The following is a 27479-nucleotide window of genomic DNA, read 5'->3' as shown; positions in this document are numbered from 1 at the left end:
ATGTAAGATACACAGATGGCCAATAAGCATATGAAAAGACGACCCGTATCATATGATTAGGGAACTGCAGGTTAAAACAACAAGATGCCATCATACACCTGTCAGAACGGCTATAATCCAGAAAAGTGACAACACCAAACGCTGAAGTGGAGCAAGAGGAACTCTCATTCATTACGGGTGGGAATGCAAAACGGTACAGTCACTTCTCAAGACAGTCTGGCAGTTTCCTACAAAGTTAAACAGTCTTATTTGATCTAGCAATTGTGCTCCTATGTGTTTACCCAAATGACTAGCAATATCATACCTATGGAAAAACCTGACAGTATACGAATGCCTATAGCAGCTTTATTTATATTGCCAAACACCGGAAACAACCCAGATGAGTGGGTAAGCAAGCTGTGGTACATCTGTACAACTGAATATTATTCAGAGATTAAAAAGAAACCAGCTATTAAACCACAAAAAGACATGAAGGGAGTTTAAATGTATGTCGTTTAGTGAAAGAAGTCAGTCTGAAAAGGCTGCATAGTACACAATTCCAACTAAATGACATTCTGGAGAAGGCAAAACTATAAAAACAGTAAAAAGATGGGTGACTGCCAAGGACTGGTGGGGGAGTGGCTGTTTATACATTTGTCAACCTCATAGAACCCCAATATAAACTATGATCTTTAGTTAATAATAATGTACCAATCAATACTGGTTCATCATTTGTAACAAATGCACACCAATTCAAGATGTTAAAAACAGGGGAAATAGTGAGTGGGGGAGAGAGTGTGTGTGAGAACTGTGTGAGATCTGTTCAATTTTGTATAAACCTAAAACTGCTCTAAAAAATAAAGTCTCTTAATTAAAAATAAATTCACAGCAGTCATCTGGAACCTGCAGTGATTAGGAACCAGCGCCCTGCTTGGAGGGACACACACATAGTGTCTGGACGTTTCTGGCAGTTACACATGGAAGAGAGCTTGATCTTCTGATTCTGTTACCTATGTGCCCCCCAGTGCCTGCCCGGAACACACCGGCCCTAAAAGTCTGGTTGTTAATGAATATACTGAACAAACAAATGAAAGGGTGACCGCAGTGAAGCATGGAAGTTCAGTGACGGCAGGAGAAGAAAACCAGCAAAAGCAGGATCTATCAGAAAGTGGCATCTGTAGTGTTTGCTTTTATTTGTAAAAATATATTGATTACAGAAATGCCTACAGGAAAAGTGACTTTTGTGGAACCCAAATGCCTGGTCCCTAATGTGTGAGCGCTGGGCATCCATCTGCAGCCACATCTGGCTCAAGGTGGGGCCGTTTCCATCCTCAGGGCTCCAGGAGCAAGTTCCTGTCATCTTTTGTTTCCTATCACCAAGATTTAGTAACACTGAGGTCCAGTCTCAGAGGCTTCTGAGTCACAGACAAGATAATTTTTTTAAAAAAACCAAGAGACATATTTGTTTATAAAATTTTCATTTTGCCAAGCAAGAAGCTACAATCCCAGACTCTGTGGGGTTCAGTGCTGGACACCTGGCAACCCCAGTTGTGAGGATTAAGTGCCTAAGAGCAAGATACACACTAGACACTCAGTGTTTGATTCCTTCCAGCTTCCTGATAAAAAGTGGGAGAGGAAGGGAGAGACAAGGGAGAAGGGAGGAAGCTGGTATAAACTACTTATTTTGGAAGTTTGGCAATAGAAGAGAAGTGAATTAAGAAGGTAGCTAGAAAAAGAAACATTAAAACATTTTTTCTTTTTTAAGAAACATTTTCTTTTTCTAAATAAGGTCTGAAGAAAGAAAAAATGGAAACTAATAAACCCCATATGACTGACACACTGAATTAAAGTTAAGCTTATGTAAGAATGCTTTTAAAAATAAAATATTACTATTATCAGGACTTAAATCTCAATGGGAATTATCACTAGAAAACCTTCTGGATATTTTAAAATCAAGTCTTTTCAGTTAGGTATAGAGCAAATACAATCCCACAATATCAGAGATCTAGTCTTCTCAATACCTAAGGTAATACCTAGTAGAGATGTCCCCTCAGAAAATTATAACCAAGTATTATGTCAAGGAGGGTGGAGATTCGGGGCTTAGGTGATAACTGTATCATTAGATTGACTCAGGAAGCAAACTGAATATGTATTATCCACTTCATTTTTGATTAGCAATTAAACTAATTTAGCCTACCTGCTACACATAAGTGCTGTCAAGTTAAACAAAGTACAGGATTTGCAATAAAAGTATTTCCCAAGTTGGATTTTAATGTACTACTCTTATTTTAGCTAAAAGAACAATGTGAATTTGTTCAAGTGTATCAATTATATCACACAAATAATTTATCAATTTTGCATCCATATAAAGATTATAAGCAGTTGTCTTCTTTATATGTGAATATAAAATACAGCATTAAAAGATTAAAAGTTTTCTATAAGTTATCACATCAAGTGAGGTAAATTAACATTATTTATTTTCCTGTTTCATCGATTAGTAGATTAAGGTTAAAATACAACCATTTTGATGCCAACAAAAATGAAAGCAGGTGCGCGTTATGAATAATGAATGAAGCTGACAACCAGTTATTCTTATGGAATCACTAATTAACTGCAGGCATTTTCATTTGAGCTTGAAAAATGCTACATCTGAAAACATTTTAAGTTCTTTAAAATTATTAAAACAGGACCCCCAAACACAAAGATGAGGACAATACACAGGTAGAGGAGGCACTAAGAGACAGTTTCCGTCCAGTATTACTGAGGAAAACCATCTTAAATTTTTAAGTGAAGAAATTTTTCAAAAGACTATGGTTTTTTGTTGTTTTCTTTTAAGGCGACCAGTTCTAATTAGGCAAGTTTAAAAACACAAAATAAAGCTGGGCTACTGCTCCCAACGTTTGGATGGAAAAAGCCATCAATCAAAACCATACTCCCCATGTGGTTGTTGGTCAGCCCTATTATGACGTGAATTTAAGGGAGATTCCACAAAATCCAGAATCCATTTTATTATATCTCTTACTCCGAAGGGACAACTGAGCAAACAGGATAACTTGGTGCTTTCACAGTTCAAAAGTGTTCCTCACCCTCTCCTACTTCAGACGGGAAGATGACAACTGTATGATCCTCACGGACAGCTTACAGGTGTCAAGTCCTTGCCTTGCACCAGGCCCGGTGCTAGCTGCCTTACAGAAATGGCCTCCTTTAGCCCTCACAGCCCAAGAAGAAGTAGCTCCATTACCTCACGGTACAGAAGGGGGAAGCCGAGACTTTGAGAGGTTAGATGATTTTTCCCCAAATTACACAAGTACTAAAGGTGGTGGGGCTGGAATTTGAACTCATGTCCGACCCCGAGCCTGTGCTCTTAACTACTTTGCTTCCTCACTCAAGTATGCAAAAGGAATTAGATTTTCCCTACCGGGTACCCTAGCACAGAATGATGCCCAGTACGTATGAATTACAGGGACAGGCATGTGTACCCAACATCCACCAGAACGCCTTAATTATTAGGGCTGTTTTAAAATGGGACAGGCTACCTCGTGGGGGGCAGTATCACAGAAGCACGGATGCACTGGGTGAAGGCCGGCCTGGTCGCTTGAAGCCATTTCAGCTCAGTGTTTGGTTTGTGCAGGAAGTAAAACCAAAGTAGTAGGACTGAATCCCCAAGGCAGCCCATGACAATCAGCCTCCCCACACCCGTCACAGCCCAAACACACCACACACACAGGCCCTAACTCGAAGTCAAACAGAGCAGTCGATGGCCACCTTGCCTGATGCACCTAAAGTTTTGAAACAAAGTAAAAAAATGCTTTAGGAAAGGAACTAGGGAGGCATGAAAAGATGATGATCCACTGCAAACGGCAGGGAACCCCACAGCCTGCAGTACAGCGACACCGGGGAAGAGTGCTCAGAAAAGGGCTGGGCTGCCAGCCCGACCGGCACGTTCCTGCGTCTGTGAGGCTTTATGTGGGGGGGGGGAGGGCTGGTCCCTGCACCCCGGCTTCATCTGTGTGATGGACATGTAAACAAACAGCCCCCGATACGAGCTGGTGAGACTCAAATGAGAACGCAGGGCTGAAGCATCTGACTCGCTGTGATGCTTTCAGCTGCTGGTTTCTTGCGGCTGAGGGAAGCCACGGGGCACGCTGTGCGAGCGAGGGGGCCCGTCTTGCCCACAGGGATAAAAAGCTACACGTTCAGTGAACTCCAGACCCACGTTTCCAGCTGCTTCCTCAACATTTCCGCTTGGTCTCACAGGCACCCCAAACCTAAGACATCTACGGACAAACCCTGACTCCTCATCCACCACACCCCTCACCGCTGCGGCCAACGCGCAGCAAACCCACCGCCTCCCGCTTCAATCCCAGGCCGGCCCCGCGTTCTGGCTTAGCTACACTGGGACGACAGCCTCGCAGCCCGTGTCCCTGCTCCCGCCCCTCCACAGCCTATTCTTCGGGCAGAGCCAGGAAGAAGCTTGCCGCTCCGGAGTTCAAAGCCTTCACAAGCTGCTCACCCTCACCTCAGGTCAAGAGGCACCGTGCTTACCATGACCCACAAGGCCCCACAGGGCCCGGTCCCACCGCGCAGCCTGCCTCCAGCCCTCACCCCTTCCCTCTCCTCATCCTTAACTGCACCTCAACCGACCGCTTTCCAGTGGGACCCAGGCTCAGCAGGCCTCGGGAACGCTGTGCTTGCCGGCCTCCATGGGACGGTCTCCTGGGACATCCGCCCTCCCTCCTGACTGCATGTCCCTGGCGCCCCACCCAAACCAGCTGCGCTCACCCCTTTCCTCCATCAGCGGCCCCTCGCCTCATTACTGCCTGGCAAATTAGACCAGTTTACCACCCACTAGAACGCAAGTTCCCAAGAGCAGGGACTTGTACGTACTGATTTATCCCTAAGTGATGAGAACAATGCCTAGCAGAGATGCTCACTGAACTGAGCATACTGCTATTTAAATGAGGAAAGAAAAACTACTGTAATCCCTTGATTACTGAATATTTGGTTTTATGTGCTTTTCAGAAAACCACAGAAGGACTTTTTTTTTTTTTCAGTTAAAGGACAATTTTTCACAAGAGCAAAAAGAAGAACAAACCCTGTACTCACCCCGCTACCACCATGCTCACCCTCCTCCCCAGCACTGGGACTCCACCTCCTGCCAACAGCGGAAAATTTAAAGAAGTGAAATGTAGGCAGCCATCAAAATGATGAGTAAATGGATTACTTATGAATTCAAAGAAGTATGCGTGGAATGTTAAGTTTAAAAAGCAGTGCCCCCTCAATGTTCACAGCAGCACTCTTTACAATAGCCAAGACATGGAAACAACCTACGTGTCCATCGACAGATGAATGGATAAAGAAGATGTGGTATATATCAATATATACAAAGGAATTTTACTCCACCATAAGAAAAAGGAATGAAACAATGCCATTTGCAGCAACACGGATGAACCTAGAGATTATCATACTAAGTGAAGGAAGTCAGACAAAGACAAATATCACACGATATCACTTATTATATGCAGAAGCTAAAAAAAAATGATACAAATGAATTTATTTAAAAAACAGAAATAGGACTACAGACATAGAAAACAAATTTATGGTTACCAAAGGGGAAAAGCAGGGAGAGGGATAAACTAGTAGTCTGGGATTAGCAGATACAAACTACTGTATATAAAATATAGGTACTACTGTATATAGCACAGGGAGCTATATTCAATATCTTGTAATAAACTATAATGGAAAAGAATCTGAAAAAGAATATATATATATATATATATATGGCTGAATCACTTTGCTGTACACCACAAACTACTGCAACATTATAAATCAACTATACTTTGATTAAAAAAAAAAAAGCAGTTGCCCAAGATAGTTTATATAGCCACGGGTTTTAATTATTTTAAAACAGACACTTTAAAATAATAAGGAAAGAAACTGTTTCCTAGGTTCATTTTTCAGTAAAAGTATTAATTTTTTAAAAACTTGAAGTGTATTTTAATACTCATTATAAAACAAGTTCTAAACTTCCTAGAAGATTCATAAGTTGTTTTAAAATATTAATATGAAGTGGAAAGTTGGGCAGGATTGAGTAGAGAATAAAAGTGAGATAATATTAAAACATTTAATCATATACATATGAAGAGAAAAAAGAAACCTTAGTATGTCACAAGTTTCTACTGTTATAAAAATGGAAGCTGCTATCAGCTATGGCTTTGAGTTATAAATACCCGAGACATATACACATATCAGCTTCACTGCACTCGAGAGTTACAAGAATAGACTTATTCTGGACACTAAGAGTCCAGTTTTTAGTTGTAAAGAGCGTGCCATTTAATTTGCCTTTTTAGTCATCTCATAATTTTTATCTTTGAACTCATGGTCCTAAAATATTAGTCAGCTTTTAATAACGCAAAACCTTTCAGTCCTAATAATACTAACTCTTACTTCAATTTGAAATGAGACATACACACACAGAATCTGTGTGAGCCTATCACTCAAAGTAATACGGCTCCAATTCTAACCTACACTCACGATCCTCTCCATGAATGCTGAATCCCAGGCAAACTGAAATATCCCGTCCCCTCCACCTGCTCCCTCCACCAGAAACCACCCCCTTCCTACTCAGGATGACAGCATCCCCTGACTCAGTCTGCCTCCACCTCCGCTACCTGCATGTGGGTGTGATCGCCTCCTCCCATGAAGTCCGGTGGCCTTTGTACCTTTCACTCTTGCACTGGGTCCTGTATTAAAGCTATGTATGTATATATTTTCATAATCTCCCTTACTAAGCTGTAGAAACCCGTAAGGTGGGGACCAAGTTTATTAATGCTGTAAATGACAGTCATGGTTTCAAGAAAGCCTAGAAAAACCTGATTCATAGAGTTAGAATGCAAGAGCCCAACACCCTTATCTGATACACTCATTTAGTCCATCAACAAACATTTCTAAGCTCATCCTAGAGCGAGCTTCTCACTGCAAGTTTCACTGAGCAGGGCAGTGGTGGCACATTTGTGGTAACTGCTGCCATCTCCCCCTGCGGAACCTCCCTAGAGCAGACACTGTTACAGGACCATCAGGATACCTTCCCCAGCCTCAGAATCCTTCTCGAGACATTGCTGCAAGCACAGCTGTTCATAGCTCCTTTGCAGGTTTTACAGGAGGACTTGTCCCAAGGCCATTTTCTATACTGAACCAAATGCCGGCTTCCTGTCACTTCCTCCCCCTGGATTTCAGGAACAATACACAAGCGACTATGCCCTTCTGTTGCACACCCTGTCTTCCAGATTTTAAAGACTACTTTTGTAATTTGTTCCCTGTGTAGAAATCCAACTTTCGTGGGGTCCTCTTTAAGGAGTACAAAATCACAAATTCAAAATTAAGTACAAGGTTTTAAAAGATGTCGTGAAACGGAGAGGCCTTAAAGCTTAAACTCGGAGTCTGTGGGAAACCCTGCACTCGCCATGGAATCAACCAACTGGAATTTAAACCCCAGCTTCACTCCTAACTACTTGTGTGAAGTTTGACAAGTTATTTAACCTAAGTTTTCGTTTTCTTGTTTATAAAATGGAAATATCTCCTTCCTCAGAGGACCGCTGTGAGAATTACATGAGACTCTTGAATTTTGTATTTCCATTAACGCCAACAAAATTCATTAGTTTTCTATTGAGGTATAATTAACATACCATATTGTACTAGTTTCAGGTGTACAAAATGATTCAATGCTTGTATACACTGCAAAACAATCACCACAAGAAGTCGTTACCACCTGTTACCATACAACGTTACCAAAACATTTTGTGTGTGTGTGATGAGAATTTTTAAGTTATACTCTCTTGGCAACTTGCAAACATGCACTACAATATTATCGACTATAGTCATCATGCTGTACATTACATCCCAATGACTTATTTTATAACTGGAAGTGTGCACCTCAAAATCCATTTACTGTGTAATTCATTCTGAGTCAGGCGGGGCCAACTAAAACCCTTCACAGGGGCTGGGAAATGTGTACTACTAGCCTCTTGAATCATTACAATGTCTATTATATTGTTTTTAGTATGAATTAATTAGGATATCCCATATATTGGGGACTTCTCAGAAGTGGCATACTTTTTGGGGGGTTTTTTGGTGGTAGAATACACATAACCTAAATTTACCAATAGTGACATTTAGTACATTCACAAGGTGGTACGAACATCAACACTATGCAGTTCAAAAGCATTTCACGACCTGAAAAGGAAACCCTGTGCCCATCAAGTAGTTACTCCCCATTCTCCCCTCTCCCCAGCCCCCGGCAACCACCAATCTGCTTTTTGTCTCTTATGAATTTGCTCTAGAACTTTTGTATGAATGGAATCTTATACTATGTGGCCTTTTAATCTGGCTTCTGTCACTTGGCATGTTTTAAGGTTCATCCATGTTGTAGCACGTGTCAGTACTTCATTCTTTATGACTGAATAACACCCTACAGTATGGACATACTATATTTTGTTTATCAATTCATCAGCTGCTGGAGATTTGGGTTGTTTCCACCTTGTGCCTGCTGGGAATAATGCTAAGAGTTTGTATGGTCATATGTTTCATTTCTCTTGAGGAGACATCTAAGGAATGGAATTGCCGGGTCATAAGGTAAACTCTGTATTTTGAGGAACTGACAGACTCTTTTCCAATGCAGCTGCTCCATTTTACATTCCCACCAGCAATGCACAAGGGTTCCCATTTCTCTACATCTCTGCCAACACATGCCATCGTCTCTTTAATTACAGCTGCTGTGGGGTGTGAAGTGGTATCTCATTGTGGTTGTGACGTGCAAATCCCTAACGGCTAATGGTGTTTGGCCATCTTTCATGTGCTCCTTGTCATCCTTACTTTTTTTTTTCCTTCAATTGAGGGATAGCTGATTTACACTCGCATCCTTACTTTTAATAATTTTTTTAAGGCATCCAGACCAGGAAAGAGTACCTGAGGAAGTGCACTTACTTCCAAGTGGCTGAGGACCAAAAACATTCAGAACCCCACGTGCGCTAACAGGAATCTACCACGTCCCCCCCGCCAAGGCTGTCACTCTCCTCCGCGACATGCCCGTGTGCTTGGGAACACGCGGCCGGCAGGGTCAAGGCAGGCCTTACCTGCACCACGGTTCTAACTACACCTGTCTCTGCCGTGTGCCTCTCCCTTTAACTTCGTTGTCCTCCCCCCTCAACCTACTGCAGGGGCCACATCCTTTGCTGTGTCTGGTTCCTCTGACCAGAGCCACTCTTTCTTGCTGTGAAGTCCCTTCCCCTATTTGTGTTAGAACTTTGTGTTTTTGTTTGACTCCTAATTTCAGGCCCAGCACAGCGCCATGAATAGAGTAAGACACCCGTGGGCATTTGTGAGAGGATGTGGGTAGCTCTCGTGAATGACGACAGAGGCAGTCACGAGGCAGAGCCCCCGGGCCCCTGCCTCGTGGAGACCTGGACAGTTGCTGTGGCCCCCCGACCGCTGTTCTTTGGCCACGGCTGATAGCCTGAGAATAAGGAGTCCTACCCTCTCCCCATCCGGAGTTGACAGGACACATGATATCCTTTGAGGAGAAAAAGACCAATTTAAATAATGGTGAAAACTGGGTTTAAACAAGATAATTTTCCCTTCACACACTTCAAAATTCAAAGATTTACGAGAACGGCCAAGTATCATAAAGTGCATTGAAAACCAGGCAATGACATTCAGACTGACATTCAGGATGTGCCCATCACGCCGTCAGGAAGCAGTAAATGTTAAAATGACTCATCTCGATTTGACATCTTAGCTTTTATACCTGTAATTTTTTACTAATTATAATACAGCATCTGCACATACGGTTACTTCAAAGCTGGGAGAAGGAATGCTTTTCTTTTTTTTTTTTTTTTTGCGGTATGCGGGCCTCTCACTGCTGTGGCCTCTCCCATTGCGGAGCACAGGCTCCGGACGCGCAGGCCCAGCGGCCACGGCTCACGGGCTTAGCCGCTCCACGGCACGTGGGATCCTCCCGGACCAGGGCACGAACCCGCGTCCCCTGCATCGGCAGGCGGACTCCCAACCACTGCGCCACCAGGGAAGCCCCAGGAATGCTTTTCTTAATAATAACTTCTGTAGAGAGGTACAATTTACAACACAGAACATCCTCTCACAGTTTTAAAAATTTATATATACTTATAGCAATATGCCTAGATGATATATAGACTTATATAGTATGTGCTTATATAGATGTTATAAATTATACATTTATAAATTAGAAGCCTATCTTTCTCTACAGTTAGATCTTTTTTTGCTCCCAAAGAGATGCCACCTGAAAATTGAAATGGCAAGTCATTTGCAAAGTTGGAATAAATGGTCATGTAATAAATGCTCCTAATACAAAATACAAACTCTTGATTATATCTGATGAAAACACAAAATACAGAATCATACTCACATGATGAATCAGTTTCAGACTATATGACGGTTCACTATTTAACACAACCTTTTGTCTGCTGAACTATAATGGACAGGACAATCTGACTGGTATACAGTAAATCACATCAGAAAAAGCCCATCTTTTTGACATGTAGAAAACTAAATCAGCGTAATAGGCCACGCAGCTGGCAGACTACCTGGGCTCAAATTAACCAGCCGTTAACCAGCTGGGTGACTTAGGCAAGTTATTTAACTCTCTTTGAACCCCAGTCTCCTCATCTGTAAAATGAAAATAATAATAATAATAGTACCCACACTTCAGAGGGCTATCACAATGAGTACAGGAGTTAATATGCATACGTCAGATACAATGTTAAGCAAATAAAATAAATTCCCTACTAACTGTTTCCTATTTTTGTGGAAAGGATTTTAATCTCTTTAAAGTGATCCTCACCTGCAACTAAAAGATAAATGGTTTTGGTGAATAACAACTGCTTTGACTCAACTTAGCTCTCTCATTGACTCTGGCATGAATTCTTTTATTTTATCTAGACCTTAGGAATCTATTTATGATATTTCTCTGAATGAATAACATTTAAAAAAATACTTCAGGTATTTTTTTCTGCTCTTATTTTCAAGACCCAAGACTGTGAGGTTGGATTTTGAGTGTCAACAAGACAAAACTGTAATAAATATACTTTTAAAAATTGCATGATCAATAAACATTCTATCAATAACAAAAGAAAACCTATGATTTTCTAGGTTCCTTGATGGTGAGGAGATAAAATCTTCTGTTTTGTCATCAACTTAAGAAACTGGCCCAAACAATTTAACAGATGACTCAAAATAATGTGGGCTTCCCTGGTGGCGCAGTGGTTAATAATCCACCTGCCAATGCAGGGGACACGGGTTCAAGCCCTGGTGCAAGAAGATCCTACATGCCACGGAGCAGCTAAGCCCCTGTGCCACAATTACTGAACCTGTGCTCCAGAGCCTGCGTGCAAAAACTACTGAGCCCATGTGCTGCAACTACTGAAGCCCGCTCACCTAGAGCCCGTGCTCCGCAACAAGAGAAGCCACCGCATGAAGCCCACGCACCGCAAGGAAGAGTAGCCCCTGCTGGCCACAACTAGAGAAAGCCCGCACGCAGCAGCAAAGACCCAATGCAGCCATACATACATACATAATGTAATAGCTGGCTGAATTGGAACATAATAACATAGTCTAAATTTATGTAATGCTGAGGTCCTTACACCTCACAGGAAATTTGTCAACTTCCTGAAGAAAGTCCCCTGTTATTCCTTGAGAAATAAGTGAGAACAAGCTTTATTTTTCTATGGTTTAAAGATGAAAAAACTGGTTCAAAGTTTCTTTTGAATATTTTGCCAAAATATTTTCCCCTGACCATTTCTGTTTTCTCTTTCCACCATTTCCATATTTCCTAAGTCTTAAAAAAAAAAAAAGTCATTTGATTTAGGGACAAAACCGGAAGCTTTAGACAAATTTCAGTTTCCTCTTTTAAATGAGCACTGTTCCTTGAGTTGAACTGTGTATCTGTGATAAGGATTTATGTGCACGGCTACAGGTACACACCCTGACGAGCTGAGTCACATGAATTATTATTCATATGACTTACTATTTAACAAACAAAGTGGATTAAAATATTTTACCTGCCAAATCCTGACTACAGAGCTCTGGTCTTTAGCTTTGCATTTGTCTGTTCATTTGTTTCTCCCAACAGGGCAAGGCGGTTTCGCCCCAGAGCTGCTTACTACACGCTGTGGTTATTGGGATCATGCTGTTGATGTGCGTTAAACCCAAGCACTTAGTAACAGACTACAGGAACGATCCCGGAAAGTATGGTCTTAAACCCAAAGCACCTAGATCCCTGATGGTAAGGAGCTGCTTTTTCTTTGGAGAAAAGGATATCAAATCCGTCACACGATGGCTCCATCCTGAGTGACTTAAGCAACTGGATGACCCTAAAGGCCTTCTGCTGTCAAGTAAGGGCCTGCAAGGGGCCGGGTTGTAAACAGTTCAGGTCTCCTCTGTTGCAACCGCTTAGCTCTGGCCACTGCAGCTGCAGACAACACATGAACAAATGGGCACGGCCGTGTCCCAATAAAATTTTAGTTTCAAATCGGTGCTGGCCAGCCCCTTGGTTCTTGTTTGCTCAGTTAAGGTACAACTGATAAAAGGTGATGCTTTAACAAAGCGAATTTGAAGGCAACTTCAAGATATATGCTAATTCTTACTGTAATCTTCTAGTGGTTCAGCGCATTTAGCATAAAAATGACTAAAATTTGGCATTTCTCTTGAATCATTAAAATTTTTCTATTACTTTCAATTATAGTTGAGAAAAAGCAATGACACATTTCCTCAATATTCTCTATAATAGGAGAACAGACTCTATTCATAAAGGACCTTTTATTTTCAAGAGAAAACCATTAGGAATGACTCTTGGGAGAAGGATGTGTATCTAGCCTATTTATAGAAAATTAAAACCTGCCATTATTTAAGTTTTAGATAATTAGAATAGCTTACAAATGTTAGACATTTAAAGATATTTTCCATAAAGTCTGAGTCACTTTCCCTGCAAAACTGGCAGAATACCTTTGTTAGTATGGATATGACAGAAAATAAAGGAGCATTTCATTTGCATATTCTAAATATTTTACAAGAATTTTATCAAATGGTAAGTCATATTCCATCAACTATTTTTATTTTCTAAGAATTAAACATATTTAAATGAGAGAAGTTCCACCAATGCTTGGCATTTCTACTTTTCATTTCTTGGTGACTTCCAATGGCAAAACTTTTACACCTCCATAGGTGACCCCAACATGGAAGAGAACAACGAGATGACAATAAAACCCATACAGAAATATTTCCACATGAATGAGAATCAAGAGGCACAATAAAGCATCAGCAGAATTAGACTGTCAAGAACTTCAAACTGGGACTTCCCTGGTGGTGCGTTGGTTAAGAATGCCTGCCAATGCAGGGGACACGGGTTCGGGCCCTGGACCTGGAAGATCCCACATGCAACTGAGCAACTAAGCCCGCATGCCACAACTATGGAGCCTGTGCTCTAGAGCCCATGAGCCACAACTACTGAGCCCGCATGCCACTACTACTGCAGCCTGCATGCCTAGAGCCTGTGCTCCTCAACAAAGAGAAGCTACTGCAATGAGAAGCCTGCACACCACAACAAAGAGTAGCCCCCACTTGCCACAACTAGAGAAAGCCCACGCACAGCAACGAAGACCCAATGCAGCCAATAAATAAATAAATAAAAAAGAACTTCAAACTGCATTGATAATAAAAAGAATCAAAACAGAAAAACAAAACTTTATTAAAAGTTGATTTGCAGGGGCTTCCCTGGTGGCGCAGTGGTTGAGAGTCCGCCTGCCGATGCAGGGAACATGGGTTCGTGCCCCAGTCCGGGAGGATCCCACGTGCCGCGGAGTGGCTGGGCCCGTGAGCCATGGCTGCTGGGCCTGCACGTCCGGAGGCTGTGCTCTGCTACAGGAGAGGCCACAACGGTGAGGGGCCCGCGTACCGCAAAAAAAAAAAAAAAAAAAAAAAAAAAAAAAAAAAGTTCATTTGCAAACTCAATAATAAAAAGACAAATAACCCAAGTAAAAATGGGCAAAGGATCTGAATAGACATTTCTCCAAAAATGATATGCAATGACCAGTAAGAACGTGAAAAGATACTCAACATTAACCACTTGGGAAATGTAAATCAAAACTCAAATGAGGTAGTACCTCACACTCACTAGGATGGCTATAATCAAAAAGACAGACAATAACAAGTGTTGACAAGGACTTAAAGAAGTTGGAACCCTCATACACTGCTGGTGGGAATGTAAAATGGGGCATTCACTTTGAAAAACACTCTGGCAGTTCCTCAAAGGGTTAAATTTAGAGTTAACATATGAGTCAGCAATTCTACTCCTAACTATATACCCAAGAGACAGAAAAACACATGTACACACAAAATCTGTACACGAATGTTCATAGCAGCAGTATGTTTTAATAGCTAAAAGGTAGAAGCAACCTAAATATCTATCAACTGATAAAACAGATAAACAAAATGTGGTATATCTATATAATAGGATATTACCCATCCATAAAAAGAAAGGAAGTACTGCTACATGTTACAATGTGAATGACCCTTGAAATCACTGTGCTAAGTGAAAGAAACCAGTGACAAAATATCACATATTGTATGATTCCATTTATGTGAAAAGTCCAGCAAAACCAACTCTATAGGAGACAAAATATATTAATGGTTAAATACAACTGGAGTTGGGGGTGAATGGGAGGTGACTGCTAATGGGTATGTGATTTATTTTTGGAGTGAGGAAAATATTCTAAAGTTGACTGTGGTGATAATTTAAAACTTTGTGAATATACTAAAAACCACTGAACTATACACTTTAAATGGGGCAATTGTACTATATGTTAATCAGATCTCAATAAAGCTATTATTAAAATGATAAAAATTAATTCACAGATTTCAAAAGAACTAAATAGAACTTACAGTAATGAAAAAGAATGACAAATTGAAATCTCAACAGAATTTTAAAAAAGTAGAAAATAAAAAAATTTAAAATGCCATTTACAATAGGACAAAAATGTCATAAGTATCTAAAAATGCATGTATAAAAATGTGCAAGACTTCTACAACGAAAATTACAAAATAGTGCTAACAGAAATTAAATAAGTCCCAAGTAATTAAAAGGATATACCATCTTCATGGACTAGAAGATTGAGTCAGTTCTCCCTAAATTCATCTATAGATTCGATCTATAGCCAAAAATCCGAGATTTTTTTTTTTAGTGAGAATTGACAAGTTGATTCTAAAGAACGTGTAGATGCAGAAGTCCTATAATAGCTAAGACGATCTCGAATAAGATCTACTTAACTTAATATCTCCTACTAGATATCAAGATTTATCATAAAGTTACAATAATTAAGACAGTGTGCTGTTGCTGCAAGGACTGCAAATAGAGCACACAGGCAGCAAAGTGTGTAGGTGTGTTGCCTCCCTGTTTCCTAGTGACAAACCCATGTGATGTGTTACAAATATGGATAATTGAAAGAGGAAGTGCAGTAAATACATTAAAAGTGGTAACAATGACTGTAAATGGAGTTACAGAAGAAATACCTGCCTGTGGGAACGTCAACACTGCTACTGTTTGAGAGACCCTGGATGTACAGCCACAAGAATGGAGTGAAGCCCAGAATCATCAACATAATTGAGGAAAGCGGTTGTGGTGAAAAGGATGAAGGTGTTTCAGAGAAAGCGATACCAGCCAAAAAAAACTTCACATTAAAGGAACTCTCAAGGCTATCTCACAACATTGAAATCACCGAGGATAAATGCTGGAAGCTGATCCAAGCTTAGAAAGGAGCATGACAATTTGCGAAAGCATATTGTATCTTAACTTATACAAGAAGGCGACAAGAGTTGTTGAAACGACTTGAGTTTTTTACAAATAAATAAAAATGCTTTACCTATCAGTGTTTCTAATGCTTTAAAGTACTGTGTACTAAATAAATATCAGTTTTATTTTTTCCATTTCCTTACACATTTATAACTGAAAGTGAGAGAGGGTGTTTGTTGTTTTTTTTTTCAGTACGTGGGCCTCTCACTGTTGTGGCCTCTCCCGTTGCGGAGCACAGGCTCCGGACGCACAGGCTCAGCGGCCATGGCTCATGGGCCCGGCCGCTCCGCGGCATGTGGGATCTTCCTGGACCGGGGCACGAACCCGTGTCCCCTGCATCGGCAGGCGGACTCTCAACCACTGCGCCACCAGGGAAGCCCCCAGTGAGAGAGTTTTTAATGTTTCTGGCAAACATTTTTAAAGGTCACAGGACAATCATAATTTTCCCCATTGATTATTAAGATGGCTTCACATGGTTTTAACTTGTATGGTCATCTTTGTGGTCCTACCTGTATTTAAAATTAATGAGTTAAATGTATCATTTCAGAAATTAGAAAAAGAACAGCAGAATAATCCTAAAGATAGTACAAGGAAGAAAACAAGGGTAAGAGTAGAGATTAATGAAATAGAAAATGAAGATACAATGGAGAGAACTGAAATAATTTGTTCTTGAATAATCAAGCAAAAATGTATATTCTTACAAACATATCACCTACTTTATGGAAGAGAATAATGTCAATGAAAAAACTTGGTACTGATTTTTGAGTTCTCAAATACTTGTGAACATATGAAGTGGCAACAGAGAGGCATCTTTCTGGTCTGTGAAACTTTAGAAAACACAAGGCACATTATCTCATTTCATCTTCAAACAACCCAGAATGTGTTGCTGTCCTCTCCCTTAGTCCTGCCAACCACTCATAAGGTGACGTCTTGCCCAGGATGGTGTAAGTTGACAGCAGCACTGTAACAACACAAGCTTTACTGAGCATCTCCCAGGTGTTGGTCAGTCTCAGGGGAAAATAAGATCTGGCCTGGCCTCCCGGTCCTGGGTCACAGGATTGTTCCCAAGCAGCACCAATGTCGCCTACCATCCTCTCGCAGAGGTCACGACCTCCACAGCCCTTGCTCTGCCTTGCTTGGATGCAGAGCACATGGCTAAGGACACAGGACCTAATATGGTTGCCCATGGAGGTTATCTCACCACCATGCAGAAGGCTGTGACTGCCAAGTTTACCCTTACGGTCTACCAGCCTCCCCAGGGAAATGCAGGGTGAGCATCCACCCTGCAGACCTCGGAGGAAACGTCTATCCGCGAGGCTCCTGAGGATGAGATGAGGCAACACACGAAGGGCTCGGCACACAGCCCGCACTTAGTGAGATCTGAGTTTCTATGTGAAGCACAGCTGTACAAAAGTCAAGCAATACGTGTAAGAAGACATAGATATGCAAGTAAAACTTCTGTTAGTTCCATCTTCCTCAACCCCGTAACACCTGGTGTTTATGGTCAGGACCCTAGTGAAGCCACCATTTCCGAGGGGGCCAGTGAGCTCCAATCACCACACCGCCAGCCCCTCCCCAGTCTTCGGCTGCTCTGACACCAACGATTCCCTCTCATCTCCTTCTTGAAAAGGTCCCCATCGTGGGGTTCCCGTGTTTTCCTCTTCAGCAACCCGTGACTGGCTGCCTCTTTCCTTTCGCTTCACCTCAGTGAAGTGCAGAGGTGAAGAGCTCAGATCCTCAAGTCAGACCACCTGCTAACTGTGTGACCCAGGCACGCACTTCACCTTTGTGTCTTACGTGGGAAATGGAGACAGTGGAAGTGCCTGCACCCGGCTCTGTGCAGGACGGCTCTGAGGACTAAATGAGATGCTGAACTAAAGGCCCCGTCGGGCACTGCGTCCTGTGCCCGAGGAGAGCAAGCACTCAATGTTGGCTCTTAGGCACAAACTCACCGGAAGAAAAGCCTGGAAAGAAATATGGCAGTGATGAAAGAGGCTGTGAGATCGTGCAGGTACGTCAGCAGAGAGGAAGATGAGAGGAGGAAAGAAAGGAGAGAGAAGCGGAGGCAGGGAAGATGCCCCAAGAGTTCATGATGAAAAGATACCCAAAGGCTTGAGAAGAAAAGCAAAAGGACAGGAAAACAAAACTACCCCGCATCCCTAATTCCTCTTCTGTGCTTGGGAGCCCCACCCCCAAATAGGAACAGGCCGGGAAGGATGGTGTAGTCTACTGAGAAACAGCAATCATAAACAGAGTGTGAAGTACACACATGACAGTAAAACCACACAAACCATGTGGGAGAAAAACACTATCCCAATCAGAGACACAAGCAAAACGCAGCAGCACTTTGCAGCTCACGGCACAGCTAAAGCAGTAACAGGTGTGTTAAGTCCTTTCCTTTCACTGAAAGCTGCTGAAACAAGACCTTTGATAACCAGAGCTGCCTGACTGGTGGCACCATCGGGTGTCCTCCTAACAGCTGTGCCCTCTCCCCCTCGATGAATCCTTTGGCCAACCATGCCTGGGAAACCTCTACTGCTGCTGGGTCATGGGCATGTGATCCAAATCAGGCCAGAGGGAACAACAGGCTGTGCGCTGGGGCTCCTGGGAAAAGGTTTCCTCCTCTGTAAAGGGTGCTCCTTCCTGCCTTTGGACATAGTGGGAAGACGGAGGACATGATGCCTGAGACTAGCAATGGCAGGGCTACCATCCTGGCAACCATGAGGAGCTGGGCTTAGGACGAGAAGAAAGAGAGAAAGAACCAGAGCCCTTAGTCATGATTAACCAAGAATCCCTTGTTCCTGGCCTTCTTATGTGGGATAATAAACATCCTTATTGCTTACACCACTGTTTAGTTGGGTATTCTGTTACTTGTGGGCAAGAGCATCTTAAATGATTCACACAGCACTGGGTGAGCTGATGCCGAAAGAGGGATATCAAAATGAAAACAGGGGCTTCCCTGGTGGCGCAGTGGTTGAGAGTCTGCCTGCCGATGCAGGGGACACGGGTTCATGCCCCGGTCTGGGAGGATCCCACATGCCGTGGAGCAGCTGGGCCCGTGAGCCACAGCCGCTGAGCCTGCGCTCCGCAACGGGAGAGGGAGAGGCCACGGCAGTGAGAGGCCCGTGTACCGCAAACAAACAAACAAACAAAAAAACCACACCCATAGCTAGAAGTCAGAAATGGTACTGCTGCAGCTCTGTGCTACTAACAGAGGCCGACCCAGAAGACAAAAAGTAAAAGGTTAATCAACACCCACATACACAAACCTTTTCTTTCCTCTAAAGTGAGAAGAGACTGAAATGCTTAGCTTTGCCACCCTGATTTACATTAATCATGTATTTGGCCAATTTTTCCAAGTTGAATCCTCTATAAATTTCTATGAATTAAGTAAATATTTTTACCCAGAGAGTATTTTCCACCCAAAGCAAAAATTTTTAATGGAAAATTGTATAACTATAGGATTTTTTTTTGTGGGGCGTGGGAAAAGAAAGGCTTTTTAGAGATAATACTCTTTAGGAATGAAAATTTTGAAATGATTCATAATCCTCACGTATGTAAAACCCCTTCAGTTTTTAACAAATGGAATTTATAACATAAGTTTCATAATAAAGTAGAAGGCCAATACCAAAAAGTCAGTAACTAGGTCAAAAAATCTTCTTGAAAAACAAGAAAGGTACCATCAACTTTAGGTCTCTCTTTTTTCTATGAATTGTCCAGTGCTCTTCCATACAGGAATTTAAACAGATATAGGGTAGTATTTTAGTCTAAACTTTAACAACAAAATAAAAAACTAAGCAAATCAAAAGAAGTAAATGTTAGGCCTCCAAAAGCAACTCCTACTAGGATTGCACTTTATCATGGAATGGCTGCAAGTGAGTAGGAAATTAACTACATGATAGAGTGAATATAAGCAAAAGGACACCTTGGAACAAAAATGGCAGCAAGTAATTTCCATTCCCTCTGAATGAAATACAAACACATGAAAGAAACTGCACATTGCAACATATTTTCCTTACTGAAACCGAAATTTTAAGCTCGTGTTTATAACACGGTTGCTGTGGAAACAAGCTGATTCAACATTATGAACTCACAGCTGAATCGAATAAGGTGTGGAACAGAAGTCTTATTTACACAGTGGCAAGAACCATAAAGCATTAAAAAGGCAAACTGAATGACGGTGAGTCAAAGCGCCATATGTTTTAACATAAGGGTCATACTTTTTTTTCCCCTGATGCCTGACACAAATAGGCTGCTTCTTTTTAATTTAGTTCTATTTTTGGAACCCTATAATCACCCCAATCATCCCTCAAATGTCCTAAATTTTACTATCTGCTTCTGTCTACATAACACAGTGTGTATTTTATTAAATTGATCCACTTTGGACAAAGTTACTATAGTTCAGACCTTGCCAGAACAATAGAATACAAGTCAGGGCTTTGAAAATTTTCTACATGTAACTGATTCTATTCAGTATCACAGTAGTGACTTATTCATCACCCAGCATCACTTCAGGCTTAGCTTTTGCCTACAGGTTTCAAGACTATGAACTCTTCCGGTACAAAAGCTGTCAGAGAAAGTTAATGAGCGCCCAGATCCACTGCAGGCGCAGCAGCCCAGCCCCCAACCCCAGAACCATCATCACACCTTGAATTTGTTCCTTGGCTTTCATGGGTCAGTTAGGAGTTTTCCAAGCAATCCTGAAAACCCTCAAGACACTTAACATACGATTGGTGTGAATTATTTGAACCTTAAACATATGCTCCTTTGCCCCTCTGCTTCCCTTTCTGCTTTTTAATTGGAGAGGAACACACCTTTCTTTAAACACACTTTACCAATCCTTTCCTCTGGTTTTCTGAACCTTTCAAATTCTGACTAACATTTTAAACTCTGAAATGTTACCCTCTGTCAAGTAAAACATATTTAACAAGTTATTAAAATGATGGTTATGTGCGGGGCTATTAAAAAAAAATCCACCTTCCCCGCTTCGGAGATGCTACAGTGAACCAGCTCTGTAAATAGAAGCCTTGGTGCTGCCAAGGGTGCGGCTGCCCTCGCCCTCCGCGTGTGCACAGGGGATCGATTCATACCAGCAAAACCGGAAAAATCACAACCGAGAGCAACTGTGGAAGCAGCGACGGCCAAGGGCAGAACGTAAAGGGGCTGGACTCTCTGCAAGGTGAGTCACAGGAAACGCTCTGCCAGAGGCCAGAGGCTGCGTGCACATCCCCTTCAGTTAAAAATGTGACTCAAGGCTCCCCTGGCTTCACGCTTCAGGGCTCAGCAGGGAACTAGGGCCCAAACCTCAGAGGTAGAAGCCCAGTTCCTAGTGGCCTGCCCTTAACTAAGCCTCCACTTTGGACAGACCACGGAGGAGTCAACCACTGCAGAGGTGAACAAACCCGAGTGCTGGGCTAGCCCTCTTTTCCATTCTGGATCTGGGCCACTTCGTATGTTCTCATCAGGGCTCGCAGGACGAAGGCTCTGGAACCGCGCTCAAGTTGGGTGTATATGTAACGGACAGTCAGCTCACCCAGCTCTGTCGACACAGGGGACCCGGCGGCAATCTCACCGATCTTGGCCACTCCGTCGTAGTAGGCTTTTCCCGCCAGAATCATAGCTAGACAGGGAAGGTGACACACACAATCATCACTTACACACGGAAAGGAGGAAACGACACAGAGGTTTTCTTCTAAACACCCCGGAGTCCCTCTCGGCTGAGGCAAGTGTGGCTCTCAGGGGGCAGGGCTTGAGCTTGCGAGCTGTGCTGGGGGCAGAGGTCCCTCTGCTGCACTCCTGCAGGTCCCCCACCCACCAGAAAGCCCTCACGGAATCCTCGCCTCCGATCAGCCCTGGGGAACCTTCAGCAGCAGCAGAGGCTGGGGGTCCGGAGAAGGTTCTGCCTGCTCCTGATGCCAGCTCCAGAGGGGATATGTTCCTAACACGGAATTGGGGCTGGAACACATCCACTGCAGCAAGCTGGTCATTCTACAGCGATACAGGTCTGCAATACTGTTAGCTAGAGGGGCTTGTGTGGGCTGGCCTAGGCGCCTCGGCCTTCTATGGCATTTTTACTTTTTCTATTGAAAAAGATATTGAGACACAAGCAAGTACCATACTTGTTGCCAGGAGAAAAATCTATGAAATCTGAAATATATTATCATTTAAAAAAAAAAATGAAATTACCTGAAAAATAACTGAATGCTCTGCTTTTCTTTCTGCTCTTTTTTTGGCAGAGCCAGGAAAACTCTTACTGCTATATAAGCTGGATTCTAAGTATCTTAAAAATCACATTTCTCCTTTCAAACTGATTCTGAAAACGACATTATAAGGTACAGAAATCTGCTTTTGATTTGTTTTTCTTTTCCTTTTTTTCCCCTTTCCTTTTTCTTTTTTGGGGGGTGCGGGGAGGTTGTAGGTGGGAGTCAGGAGCAAGACAAATCTGGGTTTGAATTCTACTGTTACTTCCAACAACATGACCTTCTTGGGCAAGTTAGTTATCCTTTTTGAAACAAAGGATTTGAATCTATAAAATGCCCTAACAGTGTGAGTACTGGACAAACTAATGGAAGCCGCTAATACCCATTCCTTCTGTCACTTTACGCAGGCTGGGTTTCAGGAGACTGAAGGTGTACAACAAGCAAGCTTTTCAATAAGATCTAGCCTATTCAGTGTGACTTCGGAGAAAATATTTTATCTTGCTCAAAGGCTAGCTTCATACACAGACATCACTTTGCCCAGTAGCTCTGGAGACCACAGGATTTGGGAGATAAAAGAGCCCTAAGCAACCCTTCTCAGGTTCCTTTCCTCTCACTGAGAAGAAAACCTGAGGCCACACCAGTTTATAATGGGTATTGTTTGTGTTTTGGTTTTTTGTTGGTTTTTTTTTTTTTGCGGTACGCGGGCCTCTCACTGCCGTGGCCTCTCCCATTGCGGAGCACAGGCTCCGGACGCACAGGCTCAGTGGCCATGGCTCATGGGCCCAGCCGCTCTGCAGCATGTGGGATCTTCTCGGACCAGGGCATGAACCCATGTCCCCTGCATCGGCGGGTGGACTCTCAACCCCTGCGCCACCAGGGAAGCCCATGAGTATTGTTTTTAAAAGATGGATTTTAAAAGGTATTTCAAGTTTTAAAAAGGTGGGGGAGGAGGTCACAAAATGAATTAATGCCCAAGTCCCACTGAAGTTACTGCAGGCCAAAAAAAGTAGTATTTTCATGGCAAATTAATCTGTTCTTGCATGTCTTGTAGAATTAAAAAAACTACTAAAGTTACAGCTTTTACTACATATATATACAAGTTCAGGAAATCTAATGCTCTACTATACTATTATTTCATAAGACTAAGGATAACTGTAAGCGTAATTATAAAAAAGAGCAATAACAAATAGCATTTATGTAAACTTTCCAAATCATTACTTAATTAATCTACCAGACTACATTAAGACATAGGGTTGTGATGTTATCACCCCATTTCACGAAGTGGAGCAGAGAAGAGATATTCTGGGACATGCCCAAGGTCAATGGCGAAGCAGAGGCAGTGCACACAACCCCAGCAGTTCTAAATCATGGTGCTTTTTGACTCTTTGGTCATAGCTAGCACTGAAAAAGACATGACTCCACCAAAAAACAAGGTTTATAGCCAGTAAACTGTCAAGTTAATATATGTAATATTTTTAGTGGGAAGATTTAAAATTGCAAGGTGCTGATAAGCTGAAAAGCAAATTAACGGGGGAGAATGGTAATACAGGATTACACAACACTTAAATTTTTGGTTTGCATCCACATTGAAATTTTTTCATTAACTGTCGACTTATGTTTAAAACTATTTAACCTTCTTAGTCTAGTAAAATATCCTGTTTTTATGATAAAGCTGCATTAACTTAAAAATTATAATTTATCCAGAAAAAAGAATAAACTAATATTTTCATAATTCTGTCCCCTTTTGTGGATACATTAGAGATTTTCTACCATTTACTGTTTTAAGGAATGAAGCTTATTGAATTTTAGTGGTTGATCAACTATTTCATCAATCTAAACTACACATTTCTACCAGAAAAACTCTCCTTAAAATATCAATATGATTTCACTAGGTTACAGTTCCGCTCAAAAGCCTTCAATGGCCTCCCACTGGCCACAGGGTAAGCCTGTCACACTCCACAGAGTTCATCGTAGATTTTTACAGTCATGGCCTTCAATGAATCACACGTCTCGGAATTCCCAGCTGGTATAGCTGTCTAGGACGCTGATAGGCTGTTTGGTCACGTGACTTGCTTTGGCCAATGGGGTACGAGCAGGCATAACTCCCACGGGGCTTGTACTCTTGGGACAGCCAGCTATGCCCGAGAGAGGAAGTGAGCTCATCCCCAGTCTACTCCAAGTGCAGAGTCCCAGGTGTACAGACAACTGCACTGCCTTTACAGGATGACTGAAAAGAATGAACTATTGTTGTCTTTAAGCCACCAAGCTTAGAGGCAGTTTGTTATACGGCAATAGGTAACAGATGCTGCATCCAAATGCATTCATAGTAATGCATTCATTACTGTTTCCTCACAGCTTCTCACCCATGCTAGTGTGGACCCCCGGTCTCGGCTTGGATGCTGTCTTTTCTGCCTGAAGCACTAGTAAGCAGCGTCTGCCTACTGAAACCTAACGTCTGTCAGCTGGCTCAGCTCCTACACGGCCTCCTGCCTGCTCCATACTCCACCGGCCTCCTGCTCAAACTCCTGTGACGCTGCTCGTCCTATGCTCTTCATCAGCTGCGCTGCTGCCCTGGGCTATAATCTAATTGTTGACCGCACATCTGGCATCCTCGACTATACTACAGATTCTTAACAACAACTTTACACATTTTATTGAAGTTTCTCGATGGCTTCAGCCAAAAACAGATGGCCTGCAGAAATCCTGGAACACCTTATGAAATGCAGAATAGGCCCCAGGAGGTGTTAAAGTGGTAGAGGCTGCTGGGGAGAAGCCTTGTTAGCAGGAGGCTACGCTGTGGGTTCTTCACTGCGTCACCTTGTAAAACTCTGCCTCAGAGAGGCAGCTCATGCTAGAAAGAAAAAAATCACTGCAGGTCAGAGTGATTTCCTTCCCGGGGATGGATAAAGCGATAACTTTGTGGTCTTGTGACTAGGTAATCATCAGGACAGAGTCAGCTTCCAAAACAAGGCTCCAGTTCTTTGAAGGAGGGAGGGGGCGGGCACCCATAGAAGTCACTGGTACTGCCAGAGGGAGAAGGAGGGAAATCCCAGGCCCGCTGCATTTCCTGACACTGAACACGTCTGGCCAAGAGCACAGATCCAGAAGGAAGTCAATAAGCAGTTTACTTTTGCAGTGACTGAAATGATAGTTCGTCTGTAATCCAAAGTCCCAAGTCTCGCCAGCACCTCCCCTTTCCTGGAGCGGGCTCACACTGAGGGTGTGAGGGCACAGGTTTATTTTCTAAACATCATCAGGGAGCAGCCAAAGGTGGGGTATCGTGAAAGAGAGAAAGAAGAGGGGAAAAAAAGACACAAAGCTTCGTCTGAAGCCTTCTTCAAATCTCAAACTGCTGGAGACTAAATTTTCTACTTATGTTACGTGCTGGTCTTAGTGAACCAGGGTAGATTGTAAAACTGGGATCTGAATATTTTGGGGGTGACACTTGCTACATATGGAGAATTGTTCTGACCATGTTAGAATTTGGTGATTGTTAGCATCTTGAGTTTTCAAGGTGATCACTGATAAGGGACTTCCCTGACGGTCCAGTGGTTAAGACTTCACCTTCCAATGCAGGGGGTGTGGGTTCGATCCCTGGTTGGGGAGCTAAGATCCCACAGGCCTCGGGGCCAGAAAACCAAAACATAAAACAGATGCAATACAGTAACAAATTCAATAAAGACTTTAAAGAAGTGGTCCACATCAAGGTGATCACTGATAACGTTCCCCTTTTGGGAGGGGAATGCATGTGTAGATGCACATTGGCTTCCTCAGATGAAATCTGTTCAAACCAGCAAACAACTCTGGTTCACAGAGAGACAAAAGCCAATGCCTGAGTTCATTTTAAATTAAGCACTCATTTTGAAATGAGAATCTAAGTTCAACCTTTAATTTAGATGTTTTTCCATTCAGGCTAAACATTTTATTTCTCACATTACTATCAAAAGTGATACACCCAAAGTCAAGAAATTCTTCTACATAAATAAAAAGGAGAAAAATTCCTATGCTTCAGGATCTTAAAATTTTAAGTATACCTTTTATATATGTTATTAGTTTACAAAGAATTTGGTGTAAAAAGTAGAAAAACATGTTTATGTCAATGATATAAAAGATTAAGCAGTGTCAAAAAGCAAAATCTGATATTTAAGATATGTCACTTTTGGTAGCCTATTATTCAACTTACTCATTTCAAGTATACTAATATCCTATCATTGCAAAGTTCTACAGATTAATTGTAAACAGTTTCTAGCAATTTAAAGATATTTTAAAAATTCAGTAGCAAGCATTTAAAAATAATTAAGTAAAATATTTAATGAATGGCTTTCATGTGCACTCTATATTTATAAATTTAGAAAACAGACTTACCATTAACAGCTTTTTCGTAATTTTTTCCTAGGTTTATTAAATTTCGTAGCCCAGGATTGAACTGTTCCATAACATTCTGACAAACAAAAAAACCAAATTAATAAAATAAGCGAACAGCAGACCAAGTAATCTTTAGATGGTGTCACTGCATAGCCTAGGATCCCCACATGTGCCTAATGGTACCGTCTACAAAGTCATGATTTGAAAGTAGTGAAGAGCACTTCCATCCTAACTGATGGAGTGGTGAGGTGCATGTGACCCTGGCAGTTCCCTGCCTGCCCAGGAGCTGCCTAGAATTTACTGTAAATGAAGCAAGTAGCAGACATTCCATCTCTATCTACAAAGTACACGCTGTGGAGGCCATGAGTCCAGAAGCTGATGCTCCCTTTTGGGTTTAGGTAATAAGTTAATGGCTGTTATGATAGTGCTAAGAAACAGGGGTGCATGATAGGAACTTAATTATATGGGCAGTGTTTTGGCTATCAGTAGAACAGGAATTTCCAACAGACGTTGTTTTTGCTCTGCCTAATTACTGGGGAAGGGATGGGGGTGGATGTTGCTGACGGCCCTAAGACATAGGCCAGCCTAGAACTTTCTTTCTAGGTGGTCACTGGCATTTTTTTCCTAGCCATCAGTTCATTCATTATTCATGGAGTGTGCGGTAGGTCCTGCGCTCACAGCAGTGGAAGGGGAGACGTGGTTTCCCATGATGGACTTCGTGATGCTCTCTCTCTGCAGATGTCACGGTTTTCATTTTTAAAAGTGTCATTTCTATATCACTAGAAGGTCATAAACATAGAAGTGCTATGACAAGTATAAAACAGGCAACTATTTAGAACATTGGCCTAAATTTAAAATGCTACCCTAAATCTGAAGTACAGACAAGAAATCATTCCTACGGGTCTCTGCCTTCTTGACCCAGAACACATGGTGACAGTATATCTGTCCCACCTAAAAACCATAAGGTTCACAATATGAATCATTCCAGATAGACCAGCCAAATCCCTTTACCCCCCTCCCAAAATGTGTACCTTGTTTGTAGAGGACCAAGCAACAAAAAG

At 42.2% G+C, this 27479-nt stretch overlaps 1 protein-coding gene across 6 annotated transcripts in view; it reads right to left on the bottom strand.

Annotated features, from left to right (window-relative positions):
* The window catches only part of BAIAP2L1 (BAR/IMD domain containing adaptor protein 2 like 1), a 106509-nt gene that overhangs the window by 38068 nt on the left and 40962 nt on the right, over nt 1–27479 (bottom strand). For all 6 annotated transcript variants that reach the window (XM_067012318.1, XM_067012316.1, XM_067012317.1 and 3 more), the window contains exons 2-3: nt 26419–26494; nt 21387–21473 (exon numbers count right to left, since the gene is read on the bottom strand). In XM_067012318.1, coding sequence (XP_066868419.1) covers nt 21387–21473; nt 26419–26488 — 157 coding nt within the window. In that variant the 5' untranslated portion in view covers nt 26489–26494. The remainder of the gene's footprint in view (nt 1–21386; nt 21474–26418; nt 26495–27479) is intronic.

Source organism: Kogia breviceps, chromosome 14, assembly GCF_026419965.1.
Source record: "Kogia breviceps isolate mKogBre1 chromosome 14, mKogBre1 haplotype 1, whole genome shotgun sequence".
Taxonomy (NCBI): Eukaryota; Metazoa; Chordata; class Mammalia; order Artiodactyla; family Physeteridae; genus Kogia; species Kogia breviceps.
The sequence above is the reverse complement of the archived record's forward strand: the minus strand, read 5'-3'. Positions and strand labels throughout refer to the sequence as shown.